Consider the following 25,298-nt stretch of genomic DNA (forward strand, 5'->3'; position numbering starts at 1 on the left):
GAAGAGCTCAACAGATCAGACCCATCAGGGAGGAAACAGGACTGAGACAGTTTTTCTGTGTGAGGTCAGTGAGAGACGAGACATGAGCGTTGTCTCTCTTGATCTTCGTGATCAACACTACTATGCTGTACAGTATAACTATAAGGTTAGTGGTTAGCACTTTTGCCTCTCAGCGAGTATATTCCTGGCTTGAGTCTGGGCTTGGCAGTGTTTCTGTGTGGCATTTGCATGTTCAGTATTGCACATTTCCATTTTATTTAATAGATTTTCAGAGTTAAATGTATTTCAGTAAGGTTAACCAATTCTATTCAAATACAACTCTACACATTTCATATCTTACTCTATTATAGGTCGCTTAAAAAAACATTACTATATATATAATGTTTGGGATTTTGATGATGAATTTTTTTTTTTTTTTACGTGAAATGTTTTTAATGTTTTTAATATATTATGGAGCCAGTTGACATGTTCACATGACAAAAATCCAGGACATACACTTTGTTGAAATTACTGGTCAATATATATACTACAAGTAGTGAGTTGAGAGTTATCTAATCAAGACAAAATCCAAACAGAAAATGTAAACTGTTTAATATTTAACGCGCTTTAAAAAGTAGTCCCCTTCTCACTGCAGTCACGGTCAACCAGGATATTCATCCGCCGGATAGTATTAGTGCCAAAGAGGTGGCAGGGCGAACAACGACCCACGCGGAGTGATTTGGTGAGGACTACACCCAAGCGCCTGTCCAATTGCAGCAGCTCCTCTCCGTTACTTAGGCAGAAGAAAGCCGGGACGCCGGTGTCTGTTCGTCTGCAAGGAGACCCATTACACCCCACGGCAGCCTCAGCTTCCCCGTCGTTTGAGAGACGATCGTAACCGCACCTGAGCCGACGTCCTCTTTTCGTCTTAGAACTGATTTCAGAAACATGTCCTGGCAAGTCTACGTGGACAACCTGATGGTTGATGGCTGCTGCCAGGACTCGGCCATTGTTGGCTACACAGACGCCAAATACGTCTGGGCATCGTACACCGGCGGTACCTTTGCCACCATTACGGTCAGTACGCTTCTTGTCTCGATGTATAAAGTCGTGGTGGAAGGATAACTTTGTAACTTTGGTGCCATGCGTCCTGCCCTCGCCGCTAGGCCTTGTTGAATGGGGGATAAGCGGTGTGGTACACATGGTATCCGGTGGTCGCTCACAGGATGCAGAGCCACTCGTGTACCGTTACTTTTCAAACTATTTCGCATGTTTTCTGTTTCTCAATCCACACACCCCGGCTTCTTTGCAGCCCTGCGCAAACTGGGTTAACATGTGATTTTCCTCTAAAAGAGCGACTTGGCTTCCCGTGGTAGCCATTGACTGTCGCCAAGTCGAGCTAAAGCGGCTAACGTAGCATTGCTCGTGATACCGGTTAGGTCCAATGAGCCCGGGTTTGACTGGTTTTCCTTTTCTCGGTGTTAATTGAACTCCTCGTCGTGAGTTGGACTCGTACTGTGTGCATCTGTGAGTAATCCGGCTAGAGAACCGGGGCACATGTGAAGAAGACGCCTGGACGTTCCCGTTAGCCGCTAGCTGAAATCAGGCCGGTCATTGCTGAAGCTAGCCCTCGCTTCGGCTTTTTAGCGCAAAAGTTACCAGGTTTCTACACCGTCATGCAGCTTTATTCCGTCTCGAGCCTTTTGTGTAAGTCTTCGTGCTACCCTCCCATCACATGTTGACCGGGTGTCATTTATATGCGTTAAGCTGCAGGAAATATCCACATTTTGCTTATTCACCGTTACAAGTTGCCCTGAATCCTACACAGGGCTTCTGAATAACTTCTGGGTTCTTTAAAACGTTCTGGAGATAAATTGAATTGTGAATTGGTTCGATCTCTCCTCCTGTCGTAGCCTAACTTCAGCTCCGTCCTTGTACAGAAGAGAGAGAGAGAAAAAAAAAAAAGCAGCCCGTGAGCTGGTGGGGGTGGAGAGAGGGGCTTTTGGTTTGTTCCTACCCGGCTTCTGTGCTCTACACTGCCGCCCCTCTATCCCCAAGATGGCGTTCAACATTCCCAGTTTCTTATTCATTCCGCGGCGGAGTGTGCCCGGGCAGCCAGGCGTCTTCACTCGGCACGTCTGTGTATTACGTCTCACTGCATTGGTTGTTTCTACGTGGTGTTAATGCTCATTTTTGGGTGCAGTAAATCATTCCTTGCTGCTTTTTCTTTTTTTTTGGTTGTTGTTGGAGACAGATGCGGCAGTGTTAATGGAGAATGTAACGGTGTCGGTCTGTGTAATGTAACGGGGTTCCGCTTGAAGCCGAGGCTGCCTGGGAGTGTCCTCTCCAGGATCATTCCAGTCTGCTCCTTCCTCTGAGAAATAAATGGAGATTATGTGGAATTTTATTTTCCTTTTTGGAAAGAAGTCCAGGGGGAATCCTGTGCAGGAGGGATTTGAAATGGTAAACAAAGCCGGCTCTTCCGGCATGCAGTGAATCTGAATTCATGGGAAACGTGTGGAAAGGTAGCCTCTCTCTTCCAGGGAAGCAAACCTGAGGTTTGAAACCTCGTAGTGATTAATCGACATGCCGCTAGCAGCCGCCATGCTCCCCTTACTGGAGCCAGTAGAAATGTTTGCAGGTTGTTTTTTTTTCCTTTCCTCTTGCTGTGTGTGAGCCATGACTGTGCAGTTCTGGACAACGCCTTCTGTTGTGCACACAGGTCCAAATGAATCCTGTATCAACAGTGTGCTGAAATGCAGTTTTAATAAATGTCACCACATGTTGAATATTGCCACTATTCAGTTTGTTTTGTAGCTACGCTTGACTGAGATGTCAAAAGTTTGGAGGATATGTCTGCTCCATTGAGCAGGAGTGTATCCATGAATGACTGGAACCCAGAACAGCTACTGTTCTGCCATCTGGGTTGAAATAATGCATTACAAAGTTAACGTTTCCTCATTACAAAGCTCTTTGCATTATTTAATTTTCAAAATGTTAAATTTAAATTTGCGATTATAAAAATACATTATTTAAACTAAAGCCTGCTCTTATATATTACGCCAAACACTAGATCCTGAAGTTCACGCAACCCTCCCATCATCAAATTTTACTCTTTTACTCTCTGGTTCATTTTAACACCAAACATTTATTTATTTTTTATGTTTGCCTCCAGAAAATTATTTAACATAAAATTGTTGACCAGGTTTGTTGTCAGGCACTTTGTTTTTGTTTTTTTGTTGAATACATGAATTAAACCCTTGGAAATGAGTAAGTTGACCTGTCTTCCAGCGCCACCATGAGGTCAAATCTTTTCATTGGAATTAAATTATCTTAAAGCTTTCATCCAAATCTTCTCACATTTACTGACAACACAAGAGTGTGAAGCCTGTTGGTTTTGGTGATGTGGCCTTTCCTGTAGCGCCACCATCAGGTCAAATGTTTGCTTTTAGAATTGGTGTATTTTGAAAACGTGTCCAATTTCTTTTTTGGGGTGCAAAAATACTGACCTTCCAGGCTGTGTTCCTTAGACTTCCGTTGCTTCACCTTTTTGTTTTGTAACCTGCCACTATGAGCAAGTTCAAAGTCTTTCCACCTGTCCATGTACACGTGCCTCTCAATTTCTTATCCCTAGTACAATATTTTCAATGATGAGTTGATGTTTTCAACATTGCTTGTTGCATTCATTTGGTTCGGGTGGCGTTCACATTCACTTTTGAGACTGAATCAAACTGCTTGGAAAATGTCACACAGTTACAACAGCTGCTGGTTTGAGGGTGCTGTCGCACAAAACAAACACGGATCAGAGAGGAACTAAAGAAGAATCATGCTTATTGATTGGTCCAGAGTGGAAGTCCGTGGTGGCTAGGCTAGTTAGCTGGCTGCTAATGGGTAGCCACAAACGATTGCGATGTATAGTATTCAGACCAGATATCAATGAGCGCCTTTCTCAGTACTTCCTCACAACCCCACTTCTGCCCGCAAGATATTTACGAACCTTTTCTTTCTGCGTCTGCTTCTGATTTGTGCAGTTAGCTTTGTTTGTTCACTACCCATTATGCATTGCGCACTACACTCCTTCCTCTCACCCCGCCTGCTAGAAGGATCATTTGCAAATGAACCGAGACGTAGCATATCAAAGGGACCAGAGATCGCTTGTTAAGCCAGGTTCAGAGTTCATGGAAGAGTTAACGCTTAAACAAAAGGGGTTTTCCCTGTAGAGAACTCTGATCCAGATCACACTGGGGAATGTGAACACGCCCTAAGGTTACCCTGCTGGTGAAGTTGGGTAACGGACCATATCATCTTTACACTCTTGGAAGTTGTTTGCTGGGGGCTGAGAGGGTCAAAACACTTCTCATCAGATGTGAAGGGTCCTCCTCAACACAATCCCCTGTATGACATTTCTTATTTTCACTGTTCCAAAACCTCATGGAGGGTGTACTTTTTCCAAATGACATTTTCAAGCGAGAGCATTGCAGTACACAGAGCACAATGAGGGATGATTTGGAGAAAGGGCTTTATACGTTTGCCCGTCTATTTTGCATGAATTACCAATGTTGTCGTGGGAATACCTCACCCTCCACAGTGCAGGAAATATCAGTTCCACCACGAGAATTATCAAAGTTTTTGTGGGAATAGTTGATCTGTCGCTACAGTACCCTGATGGTAATGATTGGCCTGTTTGTTTAGTTTTTTTTTTAACAGAGCTTTGTGATGATTCACTCAATAGACAACAATCATGGTTGTGGTGTTCATGTGTATTTACTAAATCAGTAGTTATTTGGATGCACTTGTGTCCAGTTGTATGAATAAAGTTATTTTAAAAATGAAAGTAACCACACCTGTTTTTGAAAATGTCACGATACAAAAAACAATCGGCACAATCATGTCTGCTAACCTTTAAATCTGTGCTTGGATATTTTGGCAGGACATTTTACCCCTCAAACTGATAATGTGACTCCTGAGAACATTCAGGGGCAACGGAATACTTTTCAACATTTTATTAAACAATTTGTTTCCGATTGACTGCGGTCAACAGTTTTGCTGCTCTCGTGAGCAGATTGGAATCCTCGGTTTAGAATTTTTGTGCTGATCACACTTGAATTTAACTTCTCAAGATGCCAGTTCAGCAACCAGTTGTGCTTGGAAACACTTCAAGGTGCTTCACAGTGTTGCATGCTGTGTAAGCTACAAAATAGGCGCTGCGCTGTCTAATGGCGCGATCAAAAACAGAACCGAGGTTCTCGGAGCACTGAGCTGCCACCTTTTTAGATCTCAGATGAAACGGTCATTGTTTTTTCTACCCTTGGTGCCCAAACGCATCCTTTACCAACAGCAACCACATCAGGAGCTGAAGGGCAGGTTTTGAGTTTTTCAAATGAACTGTAAAGCTGTCCTGAAGTGGATTTTGAATAGATGTACATTGTAATAAAATGACTGCGCTGCATTTGTTTGTATGCTAATGCCGGGAAGAACATAATAAATGTCGAGGGATTACATGAGTGGAGCTAAACTCTTCCATATGCCAGCACACATACAGACACTGGGGCTCTTGTTGCTTTCGAGTTCGACATTTGGTCGGGCCTTATTGAAGACAACCATAGGAGCATCACAACAGACACGACAATAGAAGGGAGTGACAGATGCTGCAACTCAAGACAGTTTTTGACTGTTAAACATGAGATTGCATTTGGTTGCTGAAATTACACAAAAACTCTTGATCTCCATTCTTGAAACACAAGTTATTGTGAGGTAGCAGACTTGCCCTGAGGCTAGAAACTGAGTACACTTTTAACTTAATGTTAACGTCTCCGAACCCCCACACTCTAGAGCAGTGCTCCTGAAACCCAGTGTTCTGTTCTCCTAGTGCCTCTACCTGGTGTCGATACTGTGCATTAAAACTTCCCATTTTCTGTTTCTAGCCCGACGAAATTGACCTGCTGACGGGGAAGGAGCGAGAGGGATTCTTCACCAATGGCTTGACCTTAGGCAATAAGAAATACTCCGTAATCAGAGACAGCCTCCTAATTGAAGGTGACTGGACGATGGACATCCGGACAAAGAGTCAGGGAGGAGAGCCAACCTACAATGTTTCTCTTGCCAGGGCAGCCAAAGGTGAGCATCGTGTTTTAATACCGTTAGTGGTTCTTATGGTAGTAACACAGCAGCCTGCTCTAGTCTGGTGCCATTAGTTTAGGTAGTTTAGAAACTTCTGTGTCGTGCATGCATGCAGGTTCAATGTTGAATGCACCTTTCCTCAATATGTGATTTCAGTGTAGACACACTGATCATGGTGACCAGTGTGCTTCAGCTGAAGTATTTCATCGTTTTAGGACTGAATAAGAATTTTATATCAAGTAGAAGAGGAAAGGGTTTTGTTTTTTAAGGTTAATTATCACTCATGGCTTGCAGTTCAGCATCGTCTTATGTTTAATGGCACTTAGTAAGGATAAGTACAGATTTTGCACTCGAGTATTTAGCTCAAGTTTTAATGGATGTTTACTTTCTGATCCAAATCTGTCCTAATCTCAGAATTTAACCTTTTCATTATTGCAGTCTTTACACAATTGACATACTGGAAAAGCATTGGGCTCAAATTCAAAACTTTATTGGCTTTGTCAAACTGTCCCACCATTACCGGTAGTCTAAATTCCAGTGCCTATTAAGGTGCAGTATGTTAACCCTTACTTTGATTTACAGTGATGCTGTAAACAGTGTTTTAGTCTTGCAAGGTATTAAGGTGGAGCCCTGTCAGATTTCCTTTAGATGCCACAGCGCACTCTAATTCTAAAGGTATTATTTAATGGCTTTAGAAAAAACCCCATTATTTGAATAACCTAATGGCAGCCTTCACATTTTCAGACTTAAAAGAAAAATAGTTAGAATTAGGGACTAAGTAGAACATCCTTGGGAATCTGCCTCAGAGTTGTGCCAGTCTTCATGCCGCTGTCGTCGTCCCTCTGGAAATGCTGCTAAAAGCGTTCAGGTGAGACGGTGGTGGCGAGGGTTCTTGCTTTCCACATTCTGGCCTCACTTTTGACCCCCGGATTTTCTCAAATCTTCCTAAACTCTATGCATCTTTCTCCCTCCTGATTAACACCCTGACTGTCCAAATATAAGTGTGCTGCCCTGCTCACGTGCTTCCTCTCTGCTCGGGTGAAGTCGGTCTCTTTTAAAGGCTCCTACATGTATTGAGGAGAGGTATCCCCAGCATGATGCCGCACCTGCATGTGTTCTGCAGCCGTGGTGGCTGTAGGCACTTTCTTCTTCTCTGCTGCTGGCTTGGTGCCATTCCATGAATAGGCGGACACACTGAAGTTGGCGTTAAAACGGTTTATGTTGGAGTTGACGACCGTGTGAATGTTGTAACAAATATTAAACAATCTGACATACGTAAAGTGTGAATCAGGCATCTTATTGATTTGGGATTATTGCCATGATATAGTTTATCATGCGCTTGATGTGCCAGGTATTGACCCGGTATGGCTGCATTGACACTTTCTTAAATCTGAAAGATGGTCGAAATAATCCAGCCAAAGCAGTAGTGCAAGAGGCACAGGTTTTAAAATTAGCTGAGCGCAACTGTCGATCATCACATCAGACACGTGTTTCCAGACACTGTTCCTGATCGGCTGGTGTCTCCTGAGGATTTAATAAATGTATCTCTGTAGTAAATGGAGCATTTGTGTCCATCCATCTTTGAAACGTTAAGCCAAGTAATATGTTCTAAAGAAGTGGATAAAGTTAAATTGTTTCCACAGTTGTACTGAGTCTCAAACTTACTTTCAGCCATTGTTGGTGTAAGATGATATCATGCTGGTGCAGCAGTGCCTAATTTTCTTTCTCTTACGACTAACCAAGATTAATCCTGCGCCCAGTCTTTGACCGTTTGTAGAAGCGAAGCTGCTGCAGCTCTGCTTTGGATGTGCCGTGGTCGTCATGTGTGCAGACTGACAGCCAGCTTTGCATGCCCCCTTTAGGCGGCTTTCATTTTGCGCAGTTTTTTTTTTTTTTTAATAAATTTGTTTAACCACCAGCAGCACTGATAGGAAAGTGGGTGTTAAAGCTTTCGAGCCTTCAAACTAAAGGCGCTCTGCTTGTGTCATTGTCCTCCCTCGTCGCTGTCCTGTCTGCTTGCTGCCTTCGGCTCTGTGCAAGTCTCTTTTCACCTGTGTGATCTCTGCACCCTCTAAATGTCCCTTCTGTCTCTTTTCTTTCAGTCTTGGTCTTGGTAATGGGCAAAGAAGGGGTCCATGGAGGTGGATTGAATAAGAAGGCTTACTCGATGGCAAAATACTTGAGGGATTCAGGGTTTTAGTTTAGTTTTTGTGTAGCTTACGTGTTGTAGTTGGAGAGGGGAAAAAAAACAGAAAAGGAAAACAAAAACCACAAAACTCTTTAAAATAAAAAATGAAATAAAAAAAAAAACAAGTTTCAGTCAAGCCCAGGTCCCTTACCCTCCACTGAACGACTCTGTTAAACTTACCGCCAGGAGCATCTCCAGCACAGGGCGTAGTTCAGACTTGGTTCCCGACGTAGCTCGTCACTTAGCTGAGAAAGTTGAACATTATTTTGTTTTCCAGCCCTAATGTCATCATGCCTGTTGATTTATTTTGTTTTTGTTTTTCCTTTTGTGTACTCCAGTATTGGTTTTTGTCATGGGGAAGGAAGGTGTCCACGGCGGGCAGCTCAACAAGAAAGTACATGACATGGCTGAATACCTGAGGAAGACTGGATACTAAAGCAGCCTGTACCCAGCAGCTCACCCTTGCCACCCTGTTGTATTTCCCACTACTTCCAGTCCTAGTTGTTAGGTTCCCCCCCCCCTTTATTTTCCTCTATTTGTTTCTTTCTTTTTTTTTTTTCTTTTTTTGTCCACTGACCCCCACACCATCCCCTTCCCTCGACACACTTGTGCTATGTATTCTTACGACCCTTTAAAGCACTCTTTAAGTTGATCCATAGCGGAAAAAAACGGAGCATGTTGCTAACAGGATGTCATGACAAATCTGTACTTACCCAAGACCAGCAAAAATAAAATGTTGTGAAAACTCACGGTGGAAAGTTATTACGCCAATTAGACTTTTTATTTCCCGTCACGGAGCCCATCACTTCAATCTCTCCCGAAGCCATTAGTACACACTCCCTCCACCAACAGCCGAGGCCTTTGGAGCACTGAGCAGTAACGAAGCTCAACAACGTCTTCCTCTTTATTTCCTCACGTGTCCGAGAGGCCACTTCTCTCGCCCGACGACCTCCTCTCTCATGCCAAACTCCCCCCCCCCACACACACACACCCCCGTGTCTGTTTGATTGAATTGGGTGACACTACAGACCTTGCGGTAGACTTTTGTGTATCGGAGGCGAGCCCACCACCTTTTCAGAGTCGCTGCTCAGTCCTGACTGCGCTGGCGAGGAGTACGCTCGTGGCTGTTGGATCGGCTCCCTCGGTTATCTGGCATGAGCTTCATTCACAGCCTCTCCTCCATTCATCACCACCCCCCCCCACCCCCGACTACACTAAAAACACCCATGGACATTCCACAGTAACAATTGCTCAGGCACTTAATACTGTTTTGTTTGCCAGCTCCTGTAATATATATATTCTTTAATTTTCCTTTTTTTTTTTTTTTTTGAAAGGCTGCCATTTTTTTGATATCCCAGCATTTAACCACCTAGAGTGTCTAGTTTTTTTTTTTTCTTTTTATAGGACCAAGTGTAGTTGAAACTCGGGTGTTTATACAATTACTCTAAATCATGTGTAACAGTTACCGACGGTAATACCGGGATTTAAATATGACAGGGGAGGTAAAGGGTGGGAATATCTAAAGGTTTTTTGGTTTTTAGTCTTTAGGAAAACAAACTGCATTTGTACAAACCCACGCTGTGTTGACAACTACAAAACTGTGGAATAAATTGCCTTCTTTCTCGTCAGCTGAGCTCTGCGGTATCACATGGTCTGTCCACACTCAGCACTGCTAACTGTAACGTCCAACTGAGGGGGGGGGAAACAAAATCTAAAGGAGAAACGACACTAGACGGGAGGATGGGGGGGGGATTAGTTGGCACAAAGCCGCTTCTGGTTGTCCTGTCGAATCTTAACTACAGAACCTGTGTATCCTGTGCCATAATGTAGAGAGATCTGTTGCTATTGTAAGACTGACTTTACCCACCGGCTGCTGAAGAGTCATTTCAGTGGCACATTTACTTTTCTTTTTTCCTTTTTTTTTTTTTTTTTAAAGCTTCTGCTCCACTGTTTAGGCCTTGTGGGATCATGTGTACTCCGTTTCAAGTCCTGTTTTGCCGATTTGTTAAGTTCCTTTACTCATCACCTTTTTTTTTTTTTTTTTCTTACATCTGAGATACAGTCTCTTTAATGCATCTGATTTCATATGCATCAAGCAAAAATGCCATAAATTGATTTATCACCTTGTTTACAGACAGATCAAATAAATTTATTCCAACCAGATTCCAGTTTGCTGTCTCTTTTGTCACTCTGGGGAATGTTTGAAATGGCTCTGTCCTCCAGATGCAGCAGGTCTGACACACGATGAGTTCACCGGCTTGATTTGGCTCCAACTGCTTGTGCAGCAACACGGCGACTGCTCTGCTTTTACGGCAGCGACTGAGTCCGCCTCCTCTTGGAACCGTTACGGGCTGGTGTAGCGCTTCTAGTTCCAGCACATGATCGTGATGCATAGTCATAGAAAAAAAATACCTGGAAAAGTCCTGGAAATTTGAAATGCAGCTGTCGTCATGGATAACCAGGGCAGATATAATTACAATTCTAATGAATTACTGTGAAGTTGTTTTGGTTGTGAGAAATCATTGGCGGGGGAAAGTATGATAAGCAGATATTTTGCTGGGTGAAATTCTCCAGTGGCTTTTACCAAAATGAGATTAGACCAAAGTGGTCACCACAGCGGGTCTCACCGGTCTCGGAGGAAGGAAACATTGAGACGTCTCTGCAAATGGGAGCATTTCCTGCTCGGATTATTTATTTTTTTTCCTCTTGAAGATTAGATGGGGAGGGGGCGGGGAAATCAATTTCAGGAAGTAGTGGAATTCCCCAGCGTAGCCCAAAACATCCCATTTGTGTGTGCACACGTGTACCGGAGTTACTTTTTAACAATTATTCAACCAAAAATCTCTTAAATCTGCACCAGCTAGTGACTGTATGCTCTGCTTGACAGGGGTAGCTCTTCTTGTTTTCAGTCATTGACGTAACGGCCTGAAATAAACATCAGCTGTTATGTTTTCTGTTTAATATTCTACCCCAAACCAACACTTCAGATAAAGTGAAAAGATTACAATGATTTATTTTCTTGTTCAAAAGTGATCATGTACTTTCCTCAGTAACAAGGACTGAAGCTACTTGCTAAAGAAATCTCACACAACTTTCACTAAATTTCAGTCAGTTGAACTTTGTTAAATGACTCATCGAGAGAGGCGTCCCCCTTGTCATGTGTTTTTCATTTTATTGAAGTGAATTTTTTACTGAGAACCGACGTACATGAGCAGGAAAACAGTCAAAAGTACAACAACTGAGAAGGCAACAGAAAAACTAAATCAAGCCCTGGTGGAAAAAAAAAGTTTTTTTTTTTTTTAACTAGAAACAGTATTTAAAAGAGATCAGGCCAGTTTCATGTGCATCACAAGGCCTACCAACCGGGAAGCGTCTGAAATGAAGTGAGAGGTTCACCACAGACGGCCTCGTTCTTCGCACCGGCGCCAGAAGTGGACTTTTCTTTTTTTTTAAATTGGTTTGGCTTCGGGTCTCTAGCTTAACGTTAATCATTGTAACAGATCAACTGTGGCACAAAACACCGGAGCGTCGCTGCTCCTTCAAACATCCGACTACAGGAGAACTGAAATATTGCTGCGGCTTCCGTGACGACTTGTTGAGTAACTCTTTTAAAAAGGGATGCTGCATAGCGGTTCGAAGTGTGTAAACAAGGCATAAATGTGTATGTACAATGTATAATAGAAGATAGAGGTTAAGATGTCACTTATTTCAAACTGTATTGTTTATTTACATAGTACTTTATTGAACTTTGTTAAAGTGATAAATGTGTGTGTGTGTGTGTCATCTTTTAGAGAGTAAACAGAAAACTACGCCAGTCATCTGCAAAGCAAAAAATAAAAACAATATTCCTGTCACATGAAAACATATTTGACCTTTCACGGAGCATTAAATTACGATGAACATTGTAAGCAACAGAAAAACCTCTCTGTCGCCCCCAACTGGAGTCTCTGCAGCTGCAAGGTTTTTGTGGTGAGGCGGCCGGTCGGGGGGGGGTCGTGGCGGTCAGGCTCGGGGCAGATCCTGTTCGTGGCTGTGGCCTTCCGAACAGGGCTGCTGCATCTGCACCACCACGGTCTCCACGGTGACCTCCTCCTCGCTGTCGCTGCTCTCCAGCTCGTCGTCGTCGTACTCCGAGGAGTCCGGGTCCTGCTCCGAGCGCGACGCCGCCGACATGGTGCCGAAGGAGTGGGCGCTGGTCGAGGCGAGAGAGCGCAGGAGCGGGGTGCTCTCCGAAACCTCCTCGTTCTCGTCGGCGCCGCTGTCCCCCTCCTCGGAGTCGGAGTCGGAGTCGCCCTGCGAGGGGACCACCTTCTGCTTGCACACGGGGCAGGTCTTCTTGGTCTTGGTCAGCCAGGGGTCCACACACTTACTGTGGTAGGCTGGGGACAGGAAGGACGTCCGGGTTAACGCCCTCGCATCCAAACCGCGCGGTGCAAAGAAAAAATGAGCGAACTTCTAAAATGTGTCTTTAACAATCCGCCGGCTTCCCTTCCGCCTTCAACGTGTATCAACTCAAAGGTTAAAGTACAAGAATGTGGCGACTGATACTTTAGTAGGTCCAGACGAACATTAGCCGCACACTGCTTCCCACAGGAAAAGATCGTTTCATTATTACACCAGACAGACGATTCTAAGGCAAGTTTTGAGTCATAATATATTCAAACGTTTGAATCACTTTCCAATAGACCGTCGACTGTTGGTAACAACAAAGACTCCGATATCAAGCGTGTTGTTGGTCAAGTAGTTTGACTCGTTGAACACCGCCCCCCCCCCCCCCCCCCCCCGCGTCCCCCAGGAAAGACTCACCATGAGAACACGGCAGCACCCGGAGCTTGTCTCCTTCTTCGTATTCATCCAGGCAGATGGCGCAAACATCGTAGTTATCTCCTGAGTCGAAGAACATGGAAAGAGATTCACAAATTCAGCCCGAAATAGTTGACGTCCGCTAATAATCGTTATTTACGAGCATACGGAGCGTTAGCTTATGACGTTTGTACGCGTTTTGAGTCGGACAACTCCCCAGAGCTTTAAGATGGTAGCTGATCCTCAACATTCTTAATTCTAAATTTCAATCTAGAACTACAATAATATGGTAAATTCACTTTTTCCTCAATTTTCTCTAAAATGGTTAAACTTCTATATTTGGGATTTTATAAAGTTAAGGGTATGAGCCGTGCACATAAAACATACAGTATTTAAAAGTATCAACAGTGTATTCTCAAAATGACCGTATGTTTTGCACCACATGAACTTTTCCACTTTGGTCTCTCTGGTTTTCCGTCCCGCGCTGACTGGAGAAAACTGACGGGATGTTTACATGTTGGCTGAAGGTCGCCGAGGTCAGGTCCAGATTAAAAAAAAAAAAAAAAAACCCAACTGCCCCACAACTCACATCTTCTTCTATTCATTGAGCTTTTGCCCAAATTTGTCCCCGAGGCCGAATGTCCAGCTACCTCTGAAGTGCCAGTGCTGCATTTCACGTCTTTATGCAAGAAAGTCTGTGTGCGCCAAAAAAAAAAAAAAAAAAAAAGCTGAGGAATTCATCGGCGCACTCCCTATCAAATTCCTCAGCATCCCCCACCACCACCCCCACCCCCACCCCCCTCCGGCCGGGCTGGAGGGAGGCGGAGGGAAGAAGGAGGCCCGTGTGTTTATGTAAGCTCTAAATGAGCATGTTTTCCTCGTACTGGGCTCCCTGTATCCGTGCCAGGGCTGCATGTGACCGTATAAGGATGAGGATCACATCAACACCCCCCCCCACCCCCCAACCTGACCACCACCACTCTTCCCCTCCCCTCTCCTCTCCAAGCGTCAGCAACTTCAACCAAAGGCGGTGCCTGCAACTTTGCTCCTGCTTCCTCTTCCAGCCGTCTCTGACCTCCAAATATCAACACTGATATCATCTTCCTCTTGTCCAGTGGACTTTTCTTTCTTGTGCTTCTAAGTCAGGGGCCATGCAGGAAATGCAGAACCGTGGCACCGGGCGAACTATTCTGAGAGAAACAGAAAAATGTGGAGCTCTGAAGTCCGAGGTCCTCACAGAGCGAACAAAGGACAGTACTGATGATTATCGTTCTGAAACATGCCATTACCGCCGCCATTGATCTATTTCAAAATCTGACGTCACGAGTCGCTCATAAAACAATCCGGCCCGGATTCCTCCACCTGACTCTGCACACGGTTGGGAAAATATGCTGCACAGCTCACTGCAGCGCAGCATCATTTACAGTCGGGTCCAGTCAGCCACTCAGCTCAGTGTTCACTGTTCAATTTGGAATCTCAGTCGGGTTCGCCTTTCAAATTCAAAAATGCTAAAATATATATATATTTCTTTTTCTCCCGGCTGTCAAACCACCAAACCGGTTTTGGAAACTTCAGAGATGCTGGTAATCCCACACATGTTAAAAGGCAGCGAGAGCCACAGCAGTTCCTCCCGCCGCCATTTTTTCCCGGTAATCACACCGCCTGCCAGAAGTCCTGGCTCTCAGAGGAATCTCGCTGTCCCACTGAACTCGGGACGAGCAGCGAATGTGTGTTGCAGAGCGAGCGAGCGAGAGAGAGAGAGAGAGAGAGAGAGAGAGAGAGAGAGAGAGAGAGAGCATGAAAGACGGCTAAAGTGAGGTAAGATAGGACGAGTAACTGAATAAAATTCTCCGCACAGTTCGTCACTGCATGGGCCAACAAGACGGAGGTGATGACCACCGAGGGGGGGGGGGGGGGGTGAGAGAGAGAGAGAGAGAGAGAGAGAGAGAGAGAGAGAGAGAGAGAGAGAGAGAGAGAGAGAGAGAGAGAGAGAGAGAGAGAGAGAGAGAGAGAGAGAGAGAGAGAGAGAGAGAGAGAGAGCCCCTCTGTACTTCACACACCAACGGCTGAGACGCTGCAGCTGCTCTGCTCAGTGTGCGTCTGTCTGCTTTTCAGTGTGGCGTCAGAGAGCTGCTGGTGCTGCTACGTGTCGAGGGACTGGGGGGGGGGGTGTCAGACTGTAGTTCAGAGGTCAGAGGTTGGACCCGTCAAAATCCCGGCTCACTAACTAGCTTCTCATGTCCTCGCGCCAGTTTACTGTTGCTGCGTGCTCCAAGGCTTGGACTGCAAGGGCTGCTGGACGCCAGCAGCTGTGGACGCCAGCAGCTGGCTAAACTCGCGGCCCAGAAGGCCAAAACTCACCGTCAGACGTCAAGCTCACTGTCTAAGTGGGGATGACGCAAGGGTGTGCAATAAACTGCGAGTTAATGGCAGAGCGGCGCGGTACGCCGTGGCAGCTGCCATTACACAACCTTGTAAATGGACACAGATCTTATGTTGTACGCTGCTGCTTTTCAGACCAGCATTGTTGCGCCAATTTACACGGGCACCAGGATTTTCATTACAGCATTGTGTGCCATTCATACAGGCCCTCTTTGTGCTGCGTGCGATTCCTTTCAGGCCGTCTGCATCCATTTCCATACATGCAAGTCTGCTGTTGGCCGAACTCGCCACCACTGGCCCAAGGTGTCTATATATTATAGATTGTCTAGTGCACGTTGGTGTGTATCGCCGAGGTTTACTGGCGACTACTTTCTCTGTCGGTTCAAACTAACAGGAAGAAAACGAAGCGCAGAGATCCTGTCAGACACCAACCTGGAGGCTTCAAGGTCATTTCAGCTGTGAAAAGTAAAACCCGGACATATTTAGACTGAAAGCACAGCAGCTGCATTTTCCCTGTTTGTGATGTCTATGCAGGAGTCTCCCCATCTCCTCTAGTGGTCTTTGTTTTATTCAACCTTTAGTTAAACATGTCTTTTCTTTTTTTTTTTACTGGTTGCTTTAGGAAAACTGCTAAACTTCTGTCACTTATCTGTTCCTGTGACCAGAATCGACCAACTATCCTCAACTAGTTTACTGAATCTACTTTTCATTCAATTTTATTGTCCCTATATATTTATTTATTTTTTTCCCTCTGTTAGTTGAATGACCAATGTCAGACGCTGGTACTGTGAGTGCAGGTACACGGTGGGCAGATACTCTCATTGACACAGAGGCATCCTGCCGGCACAGCAGCAGGAAAAGCTGGCTGGCAAACATCTACTGAAATGACTTCACTTCCCCAGAAAAAGACATCACAGCGTGTGGCATCTGGCCTATGATTCACACCGGCACAGTACAGAGGCCTTCAAAAATAGACTGTAAATGCTTCTTACGGGCTTTTTGAGAGAAGCGCTTTTGTTACTGAATGCCAACAGAATATCAAAATTGGGACAAAGCAGCGTCCGTCTTCAACCAACAGATCACCAAGAAGGTAAGACACATCCTCAGTGCCTCGCAAACAAGACAACGCTTGTGGTCGTTTGGCCTTGAGGTGCTTGGAAAAAGTCAAAACCTAAATAGTTTGGCTTTCGTGTTGTGAGCTGGAGAAAGCTTGCGATTTTGTCGCATAGAATATCACTGAGGGAGCGGCAATGTAGCTTTGAGAATACCACTCATTCCCCCACTCTGTGAGAACACTGGGTATACGGGGGACGGACAACTGGGCCCAGGCTACCAGAGAACTGGTAAAGTACTGCATTTACGATAGATTGTGTGTGAGTGGGCACCTGATCCAGGAGAAGTCAAGGAGTTTCGGAAAACATTTCCAGCCTCCATTAAAAGTCAGCACAGTACATTAATAAAAATCTTACTTCTTCTCATGCATCAACACAAAAAGGACTTTCCCCTATAGGGACAATAAAGTGACTACTGTATGGTAATGTTCAATTCAGGACAGTGGCTCACCTGCCTCAACTCTAAAATGTTTACGTTACTGACCATTCCATTATTCGAAAAACAAAAAACTATCTACGCACGCACAGTGTGATCTTTGCAGCTGCTTTAAAGTTGACACCACTGCAGCATCACTGTGCTGCCGCTCAGCAATGCTGCACCAATTCAAAGCCCCCAGAGTCCAAAGCTCAGCGTTATCTGCTGTAACTGAGGCCAAGGGCACCATTAGGCATCGGTCCCACTCTGTGCAGTCTGCACACGCACACACACACACACACACACAGTCCTGAGCATCATTTTGAGTTGCCGTCCTAAAGTTTAGGAGTTCATAAATATAAAAACACACCGGCGCACGGTCGGCCGCAGTAAATGAAACCTCGAGGCCGTCTCAAAGGTTTTGTGCTCTGTATATGAGGAATCCCAATAAACCCGTTCTCTTATCACTGAATAATAGTATTTAAATGATCAACACCGTTGGAACACACACACACACCTCTGTCACAGTATTTGGTTGACGTGCACAGGGAGACACAGCAAGACGTCTGGTCGCAGGTTCCCTTCAGGTCACTAAAATGAGCTCCGATGTCGTCATACATTTAAAAGACAATCCTGCCACCCGGGGTCTAACTCCTACCTGGAGTAAACACCACCAAACAACACAGCCGACTCGCCAACAGGAGCCCTGTTCCGCCGTGACGGCCCTCCCCATGCTCAAATCAGGACACTTGGTTTCTTGCCAAGCAAGCATTGCTCCAGAGTGCAGGGCTTAAAAGGTGATTAGGTAGAGATTTGGTGTCCCCTTCCTGTGTCACCAAACGCTCTGACTCAGCTGACAGGAGCGCAGACACCGCCCCGAAGGATATTTCCTGGACATCTGAACTCCCCTCGCAGCAGCAACGGCTTTGGCTGCAGCGCTGCCCCGGTTGGAAAGCCTGCGTCAGACGCGGCTGTGGGGGTGTGCAAATTGCGGAGCCTGACGGGAGCAGCTATCAATGCAGCGCTCGCTACCCTCTCCCCCGCTGGTGTGCAGCACATGCATCTGTTACTGCTCGGCGGAGGAGGAGAAAGCTTGCAAAGAAGAGAGAGAGAGAGAGAGCGAACCAGAGAGAGAGAAATCCCTCAATTAGCAGCTTTGGGAGGTGGACACTTATCATGCACCACCCATTCTCCGCAAAGCTCGCTGGCGTTCCCCCGACACAGCTGATGGCAGAGCTTCCACTGCTGGAGGAATGACAGGCGGCACATCAAAGGACCGGTCCATTTCTAAACGGAGTGTAGAACCAGTCAAAGCGAGCGCGAAGAGAAAGCAGAGCTTTCTTGCAAACGTCTCCCAATCCCATCGTTACGCAGCAGACTGCCGGCGATGGAGACCACATTCCCAACCGTCAGTCATGTGTCCAGTCTCAACAGAAACCAGCTCTAATCTGCCACCGTGGGCTTTGAATGAAACGGGGGGGGGGGGGGGGGGAATAAAATAAAAAAATTGGGTCCAAATTAATCGGATTAGCTTCAAGGTGCAGCGCTCCAGGGAAGGAATGAAGTGTCGTAATGCAGGGATGACATCGGAGTCCGGGGCCGAATCATGTGAGAAGTCAAATAGCATGAAACAGGAGTGAACAGCATCGAGCTTCCAGTGTCTGGAGTGCTTTGAGATCAGCTGCTTCAGGAAGACGGGACACATCCTGGAGAGAAGACATGGATTTTCCTCACAGCATGACAAGAACAGAAACCATTAGAAATCATTTGTCCTTTAAAAACTCAGCCCGCAATGCATTGTGACTGACACAAGCAGTCTCAACACGCGCGAGTGCCGACTCCCACTCCCACTCCCTGAACGTGAAACTGTCGGATACAAAAGTTCTTTAGGTGTCGCCGACTTTCTGTCAGAATCCATGAGAAAGGAAATCCTTACTTTAAAGAATGCCAGTGATAGACTTGTACTTTATAAGAGGAGCTGACCCCCTGTGGCCCCTGAACGGAGCGGCTGCAAGACAAAAGTTTAACGAGCGGGTTTGAAGGTCTGTATACACGCACCTCATCATCTTATCTTTTGCACTTCCAAAAACATCTATTTTCATAATGTGAAGTGGTTTGAACTGAACTTCTTCCTTTTCCGTCACGAGTCTGCTACGTTGACCCGAAACAGTTGCGTCATGTAAACAAGAGGAGGAACAACAACAATCCGTCACAAAAATGAACACAAGTTTTCCCCCTCCACTGACGTTGACAGGATTCTTTTTTTTGTCACAAGGGCCACATTTCTTTTCCTTCTTTTAAATGACACCGTGGACATATCTGCTGCAATGACGTTGGATAGATTCCGATGCTTTTTGTTTGGAGGTTTATTCTTTCGACTACGATGCTCATGGTGCGGCGTGGTCAATATTCATTACGTGCTTATAACAGCTGAGATTTTGTTTCCAACGGATCTCCGGTAGATGGGACGTTTTTGTTGTTTTTCACCCCCTCAAAAAGAAAGAAAAAGAAAAATCTCAGTGTTTAAAAATACACACCGACGTGAGGCCGGGGGCCAAGTGGTGAGGATCCCCTACAGTCCTGAATATTTGAAGAAGGAAGCTGCCACCGAGTCCAGCACATAATCGCGGCATCGTCCCTCGTAAAAACATTCCAGACGTCCAAAGTCCTAAATAATCCGTTTTGCAGGTCTGTGCACACGCGTCTGTCAGTTTGCCTTCTCCACAGTCCTCCCGTCTACGTCAGTTGTATTTCTGGTATCGAGCGCGACACCACCAACATTTTGCAAGTGCGCACAAGACAAGCCAGCTCAGCAGTGTACGTGAGCGTCCCGATAAATTAGGGTTTAATGGGGAGGGGGGGAAGGGGGGGGGGGGGGGGGTGCCACCCCTTTGCCCTGCTCCTTCTGGGTGGGCGTCGGGGGCTCCAGTCATTGGGGTTTGTGGCCTCTCGCTATGCTCCTTCAGGTTTCTGGGCGCCACGTCCCGGGTGATGAGACGCTGAGATGGACGAGAGGCTTCTGCCATTCTTGGTGTCGATCTCTGACTCCACCGGTCTCATCACAGACTTACACTTTAGCACCCACAATTATGACAGAGTATCTCAAGATAATACATTATACATGATATACTTGTATTTTAATCAATAAATTAATACATTTAAATTCAGCCAGACACATGATTTTCCTTCTCGACAATGAGTCGGAGGCATTTCAGCGTTGCAGTCACAACACGCTGAAAGGTTTGACCCTGCTTTCTTACCTTTCTTGTACTTGTGGATCGGAAGTTTCTTCAGCTGATCTTTGCGCAGACGGCTCCTCCGAGCTCTGTGTCGATCCTGGACGAACTTAGTGATCTGGTTTCAATGGAAAAAAGAGAAGAAAAAAAAATGATTTTGAAAACTTTACAATGAGAACAAAGACTTAAAAAAAAATAAAAAAATAAAAAGTTCTCTGTCTCCACAATGTTATTTTAGGAAAAGCACAACGTTGAACAACAAACCACAGCCTGAAGCTGCAACACGACTTGTAGCTGCAGGCTGATGCCTGGGACCTAACAAAGAGGTGCTTTTAAGATGAAAAACCCATGTAATACTTAGTAGTTCAGGACAAGCGGCTACTAGAAGAGGAAAACAATCCTTCAAAACAAGTCTCAATGAAAATATTTGCATTTCCTGATCACATGTCCAAGGCTGCGTGACTCACAAAAGACATTTTTTTTTCTCTGAGTTTTATTTGGAACCATCTGGAATTATAATGGAACTGTTCAATGCTTCATGACTTATCGAGGGTCTTTACTTATTCCAGATGTAAAAAGAATGTAGATTAAGCTTCGCGTGTGTCTCTTCTGCTCAAGCAGTAGAGCTGGATTTAGATGATGAATAACAAACAGCACAATTAGCTACTAGGTGCCAATCAAGTTTTTTTTTTTTACTGGGAATATGTAAAGATACCAGAGTCAAATGTCACGTTTACATCATTTCCACATTGAAAGGACACAGAACTGATGGCCGTTCCATTAATGAGTTCAACGTGCCTACCATAAAAACAACAATCAGGATCAGGCAGATTCCCACAATGATGAGGAAGGGGATCAGGTAGTATTCCAGTGGCAGGCTGAAGTCAGGCATGAGCACCACATGTCCCCTACAAGAACAAGCAGAGGGCTGTCAGCTGCGAGACACATGGTAAACATTAACCTTTTATACAGGCGACGTTTATGCGAGTTACAGTGACTCACACAGAGGCTGCATTATGGCTGCTTAACAACTTCAAGCCATGGACCGCCACATTGAGGATATACCCTTTGGTGCTGTTCACTGTGAAGAGCTGGAGTGTGACGATCCCATAAAGGCTCGACTTATTGGCATTTGTCAAAGTTCAATCCAAACTCCCTCCAGACCAGACCTATTTGTGCACAGGCTACACTGATCTGTGCCAGAGTCATGTTTGCTGTTCGTTCCTCTGACTGTAGAGATGGGACGTTAGCACTATCTCTGACCCCCGGGGCAAACATAGAAACTTTTCATCATGATCAGCAGTGACAACACGTCACAAGACCAACCCTGTGCTCGCCGTATCGGAGTGCCTGTTTGCATGTGTAACTGCAAAAACGCTGAGAAGTTCAATCTGAGGCTGGGAAGAGTAAAGAAAAAAATAAGCTGCACAGTCCTGAGTGAAGCAGCTGAATAAAAACAGGCCGCTCTTCATGATGAAAGAAACAATTGTGGGGAGTGTGCTGCGCGAGCAGCTGAGCAGGAAACGGTTACTATTTATAATGACGGGCAGAAAAATGAGATTTGGGTTCTGACTTACCCTTTGTCGTACATGTAGTCGTCCTTTAGTGAGTTGGCCGTCTCCTCACTTATAAAGACAGAGGGAATAATGATCTGCTTCATAATGTCCACTAGAAAAAGAGAGAGAAACTGATTAGTGCAACATGGGAGCATTTACATGAATCCAGTGAGAGACTATTTGAATGGATCAGGATACTGGATCTCACTTTAATCTTTATATTTTCCTCCTTAATGAAAGACTGAATTCCAATTAGATTTAGCCGAACAGTCATTTTTACACAAAACAGTCACTGGTTTAATTTACATACCAAATTTTTCTTTTTTTATTTCATATTTTCTATACCTAACTTGTGTTTTTTCCAGTTCTGGAGTGTCGGTCAGTTAAAAAACGTCAACATCCGATTCAGTAAAACTGTGACAGACATATTTTTCCATAAACCTTGGCGTCAGAATCCAAGAGCGGTGCAGTCGCTCAGGATTAATGTAAATCTTTAAAACTACTCCTCAAAGAGGGAAACTATAACTGTCCCGCGAAGACCAGCGGGCATTAAACGGAAATATACTTTGGCAAATACGATTATACTAAACTGAGAAAAAAATGCATTTCAACCCATTCAAAAAAATGTATCTAAACGTCTTAATCAAAAATATGTCACAAAAGCTGTGTGAAGAGAAGAATAATGATGAAGAAGAAGAGCGCTACAATACCAGGTCAACATGGGGGGGGGGGGGGTTGTTATTGTTGTTGAGTACAGTTACAACGATGTGATTTGTGATGAATACAAATAATTACATGATGTTGATGTCTGGGTTCTTCCTTTTTTCCTTCTTAATTACAGTAGCAGTTAATCAATCAAATTCTTCAATGACTTAATTGCACAATCTTTTCACTTAATATTCATTCCACATTTAAATTTCTGTTATTGTAACTCCCTCTCTCTGCCTCCCTGCAGGATCTCTAACAGAACAATTGAAGTTTGTGGTCTGAAGCCTCCTGCCCTGATCCGTCGTCACGTTTATCCGTTTGTCCTTTCCTTTCCTTTCCTTCTATCCCCTCATCCTGACCCGGACAGCAGAAAGCCGCCACCTGGTTCTGCAGGTTTCGTCCGATAAAAAAATGGGACTTTTACCTTTCCACAGTCGCTTATGCTTGATCATGTGGATCTGTTGGGTTTTCGCTGTAAAACTGCCCTGAAATGACTTTGTTGTATTTGACGTTATATAAATAAAGTTGAATTGAAATGGAATAAATGAATGGCGCAGGGAAAAGCTTAATAGATTACTGTTCAGCCAGCTTTTTACAATATCGCTATTGATGATGTGGACAAGGACACATTTGTGATGATATATGGTGTGGACCGAATAAGGAAGGAGAAGATGAACAAGAAAAAAGGAGTGAAAGGAAAACAAGAGATGAAGAATGGGATGAATAAGTTGGAAGAACAGAAGATCAAAGAAATAAAATCTAAACAGAGGACAAGAAGAATAATGATCATATTCAAGAAACAATAAAATATAGATCTATTCTCCTCATCCGATACGGGAAAATACGAGGAACCACTGAGACTTGAAATGTAACCTGGAAATCATTTTGAATTGCGTGTACAGGAAGTGTGACCGAATGGTGTGCGTTGCTCTTTCTCATTAGCTGAAAGGTTCCGACGTCTTCCCTGATCAAAAGTGGGAGTGAAACTTGTCCACATGTCACGTTATTAACTGTTTGACTTCAGCCTGTGAGATTTACCGATCGAACATTTACTCGGACCACAGGAAACCTCACGAGTTGACTCGAAGTGAGAACAGCACCTGACACGGGACTGAGATAAAACTCTAGACTCCTGCATGTCAGAAGACCGATGTCATGGAAAGGGAGCGATCGAGCGATGAGGGGTGCGGCGGTCCTTGAGAAAATATTGTGAATTTAAAGCCACGTCTGGTTGTAAAACTAGCCCCCGAAGCTCGGGGGGCCGCGGAGGCGTGGTGGCGACTTACCGTCGTTGGATCCCATGCTGATTAAGTCATCGGAGTCCACATTGTGCACAATGGCTGCCTTGTAGCCGGCCTTCTGGGCATTGAGGACCTGATAGGAGACACAACATTGAGACCCTAATTGATCCCATTTGGAAGGAAAAGGCTAAACAGTGTGTCATAACAGCAACGACACATGAACCAAATGAACACAACATAAGGAGACACAAACTCGCCCCCAGGAGGGGACATGCCACACATCCAAAACGACCTAACTGATCCTTCATTTTGTCTTTTAAACCGAATCCCCCTTAGAACGGCAAATTCTTTGTCAGATACATGAGGAGAATCGCAGTGGACAAGAAAAACACAACATTCAAGTTCAGAGGCTGAGCGGACATGAAAAAGAAAAATATCTATTTTGATGGTCAACCTTTGGGGATCAGATATATATATATATATATATATATATATATTTATTTATAGGAGAAACAAGAAAACGGTGACCTGGAACGTCACACCTGTGACAATCATGCATCAAAAAATACCAAAATACGACTTGTAACAACAAATGGATTGTTTTTGTAGAAAGAATTAAAGAAATATTAGTCTGAATACAAACACTTCAACTGGTTTGGTATCGGCATCAATAGCAAAAAGGCTTAAACATAAAAAACAGACAGCTGGTTGTGTATTTGAGATGAGATCATTTTGCAGTGAGCTCGTCTTGTGTTACACGCTGCACGCTTCCCCCCCCCCCTCCACATTTCCAACTAAGAATTCTCTAAGATAGCATTTGCTATTCCATTTAGGTAGAAAAAGTAAAGCCGCGTGCACGTCTGCGGGTGTTGAAAGTGTTTAAGCTGTTGCATAAACATGCCACCATGTCAACACTCATTAATCAGAGACGTGTAGCCGCCCACCTCCTCCGCAGCATTAAAACAGATGCCTGCAACAGTGCGTAACCTGCAGACTGCGAGCGTCTGCTACCGGGGGGGGGGGGGGGGGGGGGGCTGCACAAGTCTAGTGAAAGAAGCAATGTGCATGGATGCTGCTGTGTGTTAATAACGCTATGTGCTGCCGTATACGATGTTAACGTCTTCCTGCGTTGGAATTTCTGCTCTAACCGCAGCCTCTCTCTCTCTTCTGAGGCCAAACTGTCAATAGATGCGATTACCCGTCTTAATTTCCAACCAGCAGAGTTTCAGCAGTTTGTCGACGTTGTTGCTTTTTCATCATTGTACTTTGATTTTTGATGTTCTGATGGGACATTTAGGGACACCAAATCAGATCATTTGTCACAATGTCTTACAATATCTGCTTTTTCACTTAAAAATGTGACAAGCAATACTGTTGTCAATTATTGCAATCAAGTTAAGTGTTGCACTAAATACAATAATTGCAGAATATGATGTCAGTGTCTTTGTGCGTCAGTATTTCTCCTCCCAGTGAGCCAGATGGAACCGTTTATCTGCAGTTCCTACCTTTTAATAACTTGGTCTGTGGTCAACATGTCCGATATGGTGGAGTTGTTCGT

At 44.7% G+C, this 25,298-nt stretch overlaps 2 protein-coding genes across 3 annotated transcripts in view; one reads left to right on the top strand and one right to left on the bottom strand.

The window, feature by feature from the left end:
- The first annotated feature begins 715 nt into the window (after positions 1 to 715).
- On the top strand, positions 716 to 10,447 carry LOC308115618 (profilin-2-like). 2 transcript variants are annotated; one of them, XM_080473211.1, is made up of 3 exons: positions 716 to 1,056; positions 5,904 to 6,096; positions 8,626 to 10,447. In XM_080473211.1, the coding sequence occupies exons 1-3, from the start codon at positions 928 to 930 to the stop codon at positions 8,721 to 8,723; spliced, it is 420 nt and encodes a 139-aa protein (XP_080329337.1). In that variant the 5' UTR covers positions 716 to 927; the 3' UTR covers positions 8,724 to 10,447. The 2 variants fall into 2 exon arrangements, with proteins under 2 accessions (XP_080329337.1, XP_080329338.1); XM_080473212.1 differs by lacking the exon at positions 8,626 to 10,447 and adding an exon at positions 8,202 to 8,444 and having other exon boundaries at positions 772 to 1,056.
- The window catches only part of rnf13 (ring finger protein 13), a 42,861-nt gene continuing 27,708 nt past the window's right edge, over positions 10,146 to 25,298 (bottom strand). The window contains exons 5-10 of the mRNA XM_080473210.1: positions 23,786 to 23,873; positions 21,813 to 21,903; positions 21,038 to 21,143; positions 20,260 to 20,353; positions 13,094 to 13,174; positions 10,146 to 12,666 (exon numbers count right to left, since the gene is read on the bottom strand). Coding sequence (XP_080329336.1) covers positions 12,290 to 12,666; positions 13,094 to 13,174; positions 20,260 to 20,353; positions 21,038 to 21,143; positions 21,813 to 21,903; positions 23,786 to 23,873 — 837 coding nt within the window. The 3' untranslated portion in view covers positions 10,146 to 12,289. The remainder of the gene's footprint in view (positions 12,667 to 13,093; positions 13,175 to 20,259; positions 20,354 to 21,037; positions 21,144 to 21,812; positions 21,904 to 23,785; positions 23,874 to 25,298) is intronic.

Source organism: Lipophrys pholis (genome assembly GCF_963383615.2).
Source record: "Lipophrys pholis genome assembly, chromosome: 10".
NCBI classification, from domain to species: Eukaryota; Metazoa; Chordata; class Actinopteri; order Blenniiformes; family Blenniidae; genus Lipophrys; species Lipophrys pholis.